Source organism: Chaetura pelagica, unplaced genomic scaffold (assembly GCF_000747805.2).
Source record: "Chaetura pelagica isolate M959 unplaced genomic scaffold, ChaPel_1.0 scaffold232, whole genome shotgun sequence".
Lineage (NCBI taxonomy): Eukaryota > Metazoa > Chordata > Aves > Apodiformes > Apodidae > Chaetura > Chaetura pelagica.
This window is the reverse complement of record NW_009952441.1, coordinates 691,875-701,639: the sequence shown is the minus strand read 5'-3', so window position 1 is coordinate 701,639 and position 9,765 is coordinate 691,875. Positions and strand designations below refer to the sequence as shown.

At 56.5% G+C, this 9,765-nt stretch overlaps 1 protein-coding gene across 1 annotated transcript in view; it reads right to left on the bottom strand.

Moving 5' to 3' along the window:
* Positions 1-711: 711 nt before the first annotated feature.
* The window catches only part of TCF25 (transcription factor 25 (basic helix-loop-helix)), a 24,168-nt gene continuing 15,114 nt past the window's right edge, over positions 712-9,765 (bottom strand). Inside the window, 11 exon segments of the mRNA XM_010008459.1 lie at positions 712-946; positions 1,154-1,226; positions 1,704-1,783; positions 1,929-2,019; positions 2,630-2,788; positions 3,331-3,418; positions 4,436-4,592; positions 4,967-5,072; positions 5,680-5,772; positions 7,184-7,277; positions 8,325-8,379. Of these exon segments, the coding sequence (XP_010006761.1) occupies positions 785-946; positions 1,154-1,226; positions 1,704-1,783; positions 1,929-2,019; positions 2,630-2,788; positions 3,331-3,418; positions 4,436-4,592; positions 4,967-5,072; positions 5,680-5,772; positions 7,184-7,277; positions 8,325-8,379 (1,158 nt within the window). The 3' untranslated portion in view covers positions 712-784.

The following is a 9,765-nucleotide window of genomic DNA, read 5'->3' as shown; positions in this document are numbered from 1 at the left end:
GGGGATGTGCTGTTGGGGCCGGGGCAGGTTGGGCTGAACCCTGAACCCTGCACAAAGGCAGACGCCAGGGCTCAGCCCAACCTGCCCCAGCCCCATCCCCATGGATCCAGGCTGCTGCAGAAGAGGGAGGAGGGTTTATTCCGGGCAGCGCAGTCTGGCTCAGCATGACACTGCCACCGTTACACAGCAGAAACAGAGAAAAAAAGCAGAGATGAGCTAAGGGGTTTTGAGCACAGCTGACCTCATTCCTGGCTCTCCCTCACTCCACAGAAGAAACAAGGGATGTGGGGAAACAAAAGTGGGGGGTGGGATATCCTTTCTGCTCCCAGCAGGATCAAACAGCTGCGGCAGGAGGATGAGCCGCTTCTTGGGTGATGCAGGGAGGGCTGCAGCTTTTCCTCTGCATCCCTAGGGACACGAGCAGGGACAGAGGAAGGTCCAGCAGCATCAGGGCTTTGTTGAGCGCAGGTTTGAAGCTGGGGGAGGCGCAAAGGGCAAAAAAAGCCTCTGGCCATTAACCACAAGACCCAGGAGAGGAGCAAATGTGCTTGGAAGAGGCCAGAAGGGGACTAAGCTGTCTCAGGACTGAGGGACAGCTGCTGGAGATTAGCTCTGCCCTCACCCCCCTGCTGAGAGATGTGAAAGGTGCCTGTGGTGCCAGCCCCCTGCCCCGAGGGAGCCCATCCCCGAAGCCAGAACAGCAGCAGGGGTTTGTGAGACTTTATTGGAGTGCAAGACGAGTCCGGGGGCGGTTACAGAGGGCTGGGGGGACACACAAACACTCTCAGTCCCAGTCCCCCTCACCATCAGGATTGTCATCTCGGGGGGGTTCCTGGAACTGGATGTTGGCCAGCATGTCCCGCATGGCTGCCATGAGCCTGTTCACCCCCTGGTTAAGGTCCTGTCCTGCTCCAGCCTCTTCATCCCTGTCGTGCCTGATGTCCCCCTGCAAGAGAGCAGAGCTGGAGCTGCCTGTCCCTCTGCAGCAGGCAGGGAGCGAGACAAAGCCACTTGCCAAAAGGCATCAGGCTGCTCTGCAACCTGACGTTGACATGGGGGTGTGCCAAGAGCCCCTCCCTTTGCGGGAACGCTGCGTGGGGAAACTTCAGGGACTGGCAGCAGGAGAGGGCCCTGCTCAGCCCACAGCACCCACCTGCAGGTTAAAGTTTGGCAAGAGCGAGCGGAAGAAGAGGGATAAAGTGCTTTCGTTGGGTGGCTGCTGTGTCCTGCAAGACAAAAGTCACAGGGGGTTAAGGGGGCAGCTCAGTGCTGCGGAGGGAGCTGCGTTACCCAGAGCAACACCCGGCCAGCCCGGAGATTTCCTACCCCAGTAGCCAGTCACTGGCCAGCCTGGCCACAAAGCCCCAGCAGACTGGTCTGAGGGGTTCAGCGCACAAGACACGCAGGGGTTCACTGCAGGGTCCATGCACACCACAGCCATCTGCACCTCAACCCAAATTTAACCCCAAACCACCTCAGTGAGGGAATTTCCCAGGGCTTTGCCTTCATGGCTGCAAGCAGCCACCATCTCCGAGGTGACCACCACGGGAAAGCAGCAGGACCAGCCCTGCCTGTCAGGAAGCACTACCAGCCAGGTGGCTCTTCCTCCCAGCTGGAGGAGGATGTCAGCTCCAAGCGCCCGCCCTGGGGCAGAGGGAACACACCGGTTGTGCTGGCACAGAAATGAGGGGTGGAGAAGGTACCTCTCTGGTCTGGTGTAGGAAACGATGGAGTCCAAGGGAGGTAAGGGGTCAAACCCCATGACAGGCTGCGAGGTCACCTCCTGTAAGGGGGAAAAAAGAATGAAGGGCTGAAGGCTGCAGCACTGGCAGCAGCCAAGGCCCAGGCAGTGAGGTGGTGGAACAGCCCTTGGTCTGGGGGAGCACACAGAGCCTGACACCAGCTGCAGCCCCCTTGGGGCCCCTCACCAGAGGCAGTGCTGCCGTGGCCTCTTTCATCTCCGAGAGGATGACGTGCCGGTAGATGTTCCTGGGTGCACTCTGGTACCGCGTCTTTCTCCTAGAGCAGGGAGGGGGACAGAGGGTTGCACCACACACACCCAGCACTGCAGCTTTGCACTTCTGCTTCTCCTGGTGCACCACCAGCTCCATCCCTGGCTCTGGGGGACACACCGTGTTGAGCAGAGCTGGCCTACAATGAAGCCAAAGTCACTTGGCAGCTGCTGGCCTAAGGCAAAGAACAGCAGAGATCTCTCTCTCTCTCTCTCTCTCTCTCCTCTGTTCCTCTGCAGGTCAGCAGAGCAAACTGCCTTTGGCTTAGGACAAGACCTGACACCTCTCCCTCCAGCTTCTCAGAGCTGGAAGGTGTTCAGGACACCACCCTGCCCTGTGCAAGGGATCTCTGAAGTTTCCAGGGCACAGGCCACAGCCGATGCTGACGGAAGCCAGCACAGCACGAGCTCCTCAGCTTGTGCCACCTTGGGAGGAAGAGCTTCTGCCTTCCTGGCCCCACAGCACAACCCTCAGCAGCAGCAGCCACCAGCAGCTGGGCAGCTGTGGGGCTCTGAGCAAGCCATGGGGCCACTGCAGTCCAGGACTGAGCTTGTCTGCAGAGCCTCCCGCCCGCTCTGTCCCCACGCTCCACAGCCTCTCTCTGCAGCCACACTCACTTGTACTCGGCCTCCTCCACCAGCGGGTCCTGGGCGTCCACCATGCGCAAGACCTCGTGGACGTTGGTCTCCAGCCACGCCATGACAGCTGGGTCCTTCCACAGGGAGTGAGTCCTCCCCACGTAGAGGGATGTCAGCTGGTTCAAGGCAGGGGACTGGCTACAGGAAACACTAGTTACTTAGGCACTCTCCTCCTCCCACCTGCAGGTCTCTGCGCTCTCCTTCGGCATGAGAACACCAGGAGAGGAGTTGCCGGCTCCCTGCTCTGCTACTTCCATCTACCTTCACCAGTTTTTCTGCCTCCATTTATTTTTGGGATAAGCATAACCACAAGATGAAAGCAAACACTGCCTTGACCCGAGGGGGAGACCATTGGCATGCTGAGGAGGGGACCACGTGGCAGGGAAATCCAGACTGGCAGGAGACAGCCAGCCCGGGGAGCACACACGCCTCCTTCCCTCTGCCTACATGTACCAACAAGCTTCGCTCTGAACTTCTGACCCATCTCCATTAAGGTGAGGCAGCTCTATTTAGCATTAGCTGGTGGCCATGGTGGGAATCCATTACCAAAGCACCTAACAGCCTGCTCAGGAAAACCAGATATTGCTCTCCACAGCTTTTTGACTCCATTAGCTGCCTGAGCAAGCAAAAGCCCCCCACTGGCACAATTGATTCCTCCTGAGAACATCTCCAGGGCTTACCTTATCTGAGCATTCAGCCCAAAAAAGGGATGGAACATGACCCTGGCATCAGGCTGCACACTGCAGTGATCCAACAATGGCATCAGAACTGCAGGAGAAAGATGACAGCTCAGTTACCACAGCCCAGTGAGGAGCATGGTGGCATGGCCAGCCACCACGGCCAGGCTGGCAGAGAGACAGCCTCATTGTGGGGGGCCAGCACCCCAGCTGGCTGGGCTACTGAGCCAGGAGCCATGGAAGGAGGGTGTGAGGACACTGCTGTGTTTTGATCTCTGTGAAGATGTGGGAAACAGATCCAGAGTAAATGAAAAAGAACAACATGACTTTTTTTTAAGCCCCCAGCGAAATAAGGTGCAATTTTCCGCACTTCACGCTGCCGGCCTTTGAACTCAAACAAGGGTTTGTTTCAGTCACCATGACAAGCAGCAAAAAAAGGTGGTTTCAGCCAACACAAACCAAAGCTCTGTTTGAGAGCTGGTTATTCCTGTCCATAAAGACGCACCCTCCTCCAGGCCCAGAGGAGTTGTGCATCTCCTTCCATGGCCAGCAGCGCCCACAGCATGAAAGCCAGAGTGATGGGCACCCACGGCAGGCACGCGGGAAGTGGAGCAGTGCCTTGGAGGGAAAGCCATGAAACTCACTGTCTCTGCTGTGGGCAACCCTGGGGTGAAAGGTTTTCCTGCTCCAAGACTCCAGTTCTCACCCTCTCCCTTCTTGCACACCCATGACCATGTCTAAGGAAGGGGCACCGGCTGCTCCGGGGAGGGAGAACCCTGGCTCCTCTCTTCCCAACATGTGGAGCGCTGATGGCCACGGGGCACTGCCTGGCTCTGCTGTTCCCCCTCCGGCCCTACCAAGGTGCAGGGTGGGCAGGATGAATCCCACCCCCCCACCAGAGGTGCCTGGGCATGGCAGGTCCTGCCCACACCACCCCACCCCACAAGGCAGGGCTCCCATCTCCCACAGAACCAGGCCAATGCCATGTGCAACCCACAGGTAAACCACTGCCTCTGCATTTTCCTGCCTGGAATCCAGCCCTGGCTCCCACAGATGAAGACAGTGACAAAGCCTGCGGGAACGGACCTACCAGTGGGGACGGACTTACCGCCTGGGAACATGATCAAGGCCAGCTGGATGAGCTGGGAGGCTCTCTCCTGGGCTTGGCTCAGCTCTGGCTCACTTTCTTCCTGCTGGCTCTGGAAGAAATAGGCCAGCGGCACCGAGAAGGCAAAATTGGGCAGCTGGGACAAATTCTGGTGATTCTGCAAGATCAGAGAAATGGATTTACCAGGAAGTGATGCTCTGCAGAACCATCTCGATGTGGCTGGGCTGATGCAGGGTGGGGTTTCTTCCTTGCTGGATTAAGTTACTTTCCAGGTGCTGGCTTGGTGCCCCCACAACTAAGCAGGCAATTCTGAGTTTGCACAATTATTTGCAGGGTACTGGGATGCCACGAACAAACACCTTAACCTTTATGGGTCATTCTGACAATTCTGGGATGGGACATGGCCATGAGACAGCCCTCAAGGGGCTCAGCTAGTTACAAACCCTCATGCTGTCCAGCCCAGCAGCTTCCTCTGGCCCAGCCCAGGCCCCAGGTCCCAGCCCCCCCCTCTCCCACCTGCTGCCAGCTCACCTCCCACTCCTGGAACATGCGGGTCAGGAATGTGTATTCTCTGGCTCGGAGGGACAGAAAGTCAATCAGCAGCAGCATGCACAGGGGGTCGTTCTCTGGATCAAGGCTTCAGAGGGAGGTGGGCACAAGGGGAGGAAACAACATCAGTGGCACAAAACAACAGTAGCTGTCCCCTTGCTTAGTCACCCCAGACTTCCCCACTAGCATCCAGAGAGCTTCTGTGACTTGGCAAGTGTGGATAACAGGAACAACATCATCCCTGCACAGCCAGTGATGATCTGCAACCCTGCAGAGGGGTGACAGCTCCCTGTCACCACCCGGGGAGAAGACCAACAGCCACAAACAGGGCAGGCAGAAGCCACTGTTGTACATCTGTTCCACAGAGACTCTGCTCTGAAAACCAGACAGGCCTACAGCTCAGCAGCCCAGGTCAGGGGCCACCCAGGTCCCATCTGTTTAAACCTCCTCCTCCACAATCACCTCTCTCCAGAGCAGCAACACAGGCAAGTGCCCGTGCCCACAGCTAACCTGTGACACTGCCTCTGTAAGGAGTGGACACAAGACCTGGATGAGCCTGGGAGCAGCAGTGCACCTTGATTTGGTTTTGGCTTGCTTTGTCCCACCCGGGTTAGGTTTGGTGTGTTGCTCAGAGCCCGAGAGGCCCTGCCCCATCCTGCAGGGAGCAGGACACGGCCCAGGGCAGAAGCACCTACCTTAGGATCAGCTTGCAGAACTCCAGGGCCGTCCGGGGACAGCCCCTCTTCTCCAGGAACATCAGGTGCTTGAAGAGAGCCAGGAAGAAAGCCCTGTGTGGGGAACAGCAGCAGGTATTGGAAGACAGATTTGGCGGGAAGCACCTTGTGCCCCTTAAGAAAGGGGACCCGTGGGCAGCGCCAGCTCCACACACCCTGAGCACCAGCACTGCTGTGCACCCAGGGGGTCTGGGGAGCCCAGCCCAGTGCTGCACAGGGTGCTACAGACCCCCCACGTTCCTGTAGCTTATTTTTTAAATCTCTTTGTGCAGGTGTAGGGACAGCAGACCCACGGCCTGCTCCATCCATGGCCTCACAGCCCTGGTGCTCTTGCTAACTGGCCAATGACTCAAGACAAGATAAACAGAGTCTGCATCCTGCCTCATCCCAGCAATGCAGGGACAGAGACACAGAGTGTGCTTGACTCATACTGGGGAGGACTAACACCTAAACTGGGCAAGATGACCTAAGGGCTGGAGCAGCTCTGCTAAAGAGGCAGGCTGGGAGAGCTGGGGTTGTTCAGCATGGAGAAGGCTCCAGGGAGACCTTAGGGCAGCTTCCAGTGCCTGAAGCGGCTCCAGGAAAGCTGGGGAGGGACTTTGGATAAGGGCAGGAAGGGATGGAATGAGGGGCAGTGATTTCAAGCTGGAAGAGGGAGATGGAGATGAGATCTTGGGAAGAAATTCTTCTCTGTGAGGGTGGTGACACCGTGACCCAGGTTGCCCAGGGAAGCTGTGCCTGCCCCATCCCTGGAAGTGTTCAAAGGGCAGGTTGGATGGGGCTTGAAGCAACCTGGTCTCGTGGGAGGTGTCCCAGCCCATGGGAGAAGGTTGGAGCTAGATGAGCTTTAATGTCCCTTCACACCCAAACCAGTCTGTGATTCTATGAGACACAGATGACAGCATTCAGGTCATAGCCAGCACAAAACCCATCAGCCAGTGGTACAGGAGAACTGAGCAACCTCCAGGTACAGCAGTTTGGGATGGATGACTGGAATTAGCCGATTGGAAAATTCCCAGAATAAAGTCACCTCTCCCCACAGCTGCAGAGCTGTCACTACATACAGAGTCGGGCTGGGAGCACACGAGTGACCACACTCAGCCCTGAACACACAGGGAATATTTTTGTGACAAAAGTTTGGGCTCTAAGGGGTACTAGCTGCACAAGAAGGATGTGACAGGGAGGAACAGTTAACACTCCAGAAGAAATCCCTCAGGAAAGAGGATGTTCTGCAAAGAAACCTCAGTGCAAGTGACCTGGCAGAGCATGAGATGCCAGTCCTGTGGCACCAGCCTTGGGATCCCACGGCTGCCTTGCCAAGGGCACTGCCAGGGTGGTGAGGGCAGAGCCTGCTCCAACAGGAAGGGACATTCAAGGTCCTCCTGACAGCACAGATGACAGAGCACATGTCACGAATCCAAAGCAGGCTGGGGCACAGCCCAACAGCTCCCAGCATGCTGCCTACCTGTTCTCCGGCCGCCGGTAGTCCAGCCGGCAGGTCCCGCTCGTCAGGCTGAAGACGGGGTGGAAGGAGCACTCCAGGCTGTACAGCGCCCGCTCTGCAGACAGCGAGGAGGGTGTCAGGGCACACCACTGCCCGGGCACACCACCCCTGGGCACACCACTGCCCGGGCACACCACCCCTGGGTATCCACAGAACAGCAGTGGATTTGACTCAGAAAACACCAATAACTGAGAGCTCTGGCACCCATGAAATAAGCTTGTTCACACTCCTGCACGGCACAAGGCTACCTCAAAGTCTGTGGAGGCTGCAATACCCAGGCAGGAGCCCTGCTCCCACCTGTGGGCACTAGATCATGTCCTGGTTGAGAACGTTAACCCTCCTGGAGGAGGTGTGGGACTGAGGCTGGTACAGATGCCTCTGCCACAACTACCTGCACATGGGAAGCTAAAGATCCCACCCTCACCTTGCATCTGGCCATGCTCTGCTCACCAAACAGCACATCCAGAGGGGCTGCCAGTCCCCAGGACACCTCCTGCCCCACACAGCCTGTAGTGCCCTGAGGAGCAGAGCCTGATGTGCTGACCTGCAAGATGCCAGTGGGAGGAAGGGAAGGGGGCTGGCTCCGAGGGCTGGGCAGGCTCCTGCAGGGTGGGGAGGGGTCCTGGAGTGTCCCCACTGCTGCATCTCATAGCTGCTAAATCAGACCCTCCTGTAAAGGACATCCTTGGAAGTGTTCAAGGACAAGTTGGATGGGGCTTGGAGCAGCCTGGTCTAGTGGAAAGTGTCCCTGCCCATGGGAGGGTGTTGGGACTGGATAATCTTTAATGTCCCTTCCAACCCAAACCAGTCTGTGATCCTAAGATATCCTCCATGTCCAGACAATCCTTCCACTCATTTTGAGGGTGGACGCTGATGTACTTTGCCCCAGAAAAGCACGTCCAGCTTGATTTAAAAGCCTCCAGCAAAGGCTGATGGCCTGCAGGGTCATGTAAGGCTGAGTGCTCCTGGCCCAGAGTCAGATACGGAGCCAAACCAACCCTTCAGGTTTGCTGCTTCTCTGTTGAAGCAAACCCTGTGCTGAACCCAAAGCCTTTCATTACTAACTCAGGCCAGGACATCTGCTCCTCACCTCAGCTCTTACCTACAAGATCTCGGGCCATCTCCTGGTCCTCCTGCATGCGGCACACGTCGCTGAGCTGCAGGAGGGAGTCCACGTGGTAGGGGTTCATCTGAAGCAGCAGCTACAGAACAGCAAGAGCCCAGTTACAGGCTGGCACAGATCATGGGTCATTTGTGCCCTCTGTCTATGAGGCAAACTCTAAAAGCACATGGGGAGGTGACTGCCATTACACCAGGCCTGAAAGGGGCTGTTCTTGCTCCCGGGCTCTAAAGTTGAAATCCTCTCCCAGCCCCTCAGAGAGCCAACCTTCAGCAAACAGCACCAGGCTAGATAAAGGCTGAACCTCTGGGTTAAGGAACCTAAGCACGGGTGAGGAAGAGGTCTACCTTGCCCTGTCTTCAAAAGCAGGTGCCTGGGAAAGAGGGCAGGCAGCCAGGCACACGTGGTGACTCCCACCACACTGAAGGCTACCAGTCTTTAGCTGTTCAGGGACTCCCGTGTATTAATGGTGCCTCGTTCACTTTGATTCAGGTGCCTTCCCAGCTCCCTAGCTCTGTCACACAGAAAGCCACCACTTCAGCACACAGCTGCAAATCTTCCCCGAAGCCCACCCTGCGAGCTCCATCCTCGTGTCAGGAGGGATGACAGGGAGATCTCTCCCCATCCCACAAAGGCTCTGAGCCCTCAGTGGCAGCTTCCCCCAGGCAACTCCTTCCCAGCCAACCCAGCTTTTCCAGCAGTGAGGCCATGCCAGGCCTTTGATCATCTTTGCTGTCCTCCTCGGAATCTCTCCCAGCTCCACCACATCCTTTTGAAGGTGAAGGCCCAGAACTGCACACTATATTCAAGATGAAGGCAGCAGGCAGAACTGCATTTGTTTTATTCTCTATCCCTTAACAATTCTGAGCATTTCCTCAGGCTTTCACTTCCTCTGGGTGCTGAGAGCACATTTTCATACACCTATTACAATTCTAGGATCCAGCTCCTGAGTGGTAATGGAAGAGAATATTTTTTCCAGGCTCCTGAACAGAAGTTTAACCACACCTCAGAAAAGGCTGCCCTCAATAATTACACTATAAATGGGCTACTTTCTCCAAGGACCTAAAACTCCACTTCAAGATGAAGCTACTTCGAATCTCCTCACAGTTTAGTTCTAGGATTTCTTTTTTCCCCTCCAGAACTGAAAAATGCAGCTTCGAAGGCTCCAGAAGTTGTCCATCTGCAGGGTGGTGCCAGCACGACCACCTACAGTACAAAGCCTTTCTGCTCCAGGCTGTCCCAACACAGACTTGGTGCCACTTGCCTGACGTTTTACCCTTTCCTTGCTTGCTCCTAAGTTCCCTCCTCATCCTTCTATTTGGAAGAGATGGAGCACCTCAGATCATTGTGATGGGGAAAAGTGCTCTTCACACACTGACAGCTCCACCAGCAAGACCCTCTGATCCACAGGCAAGAGGAGAAA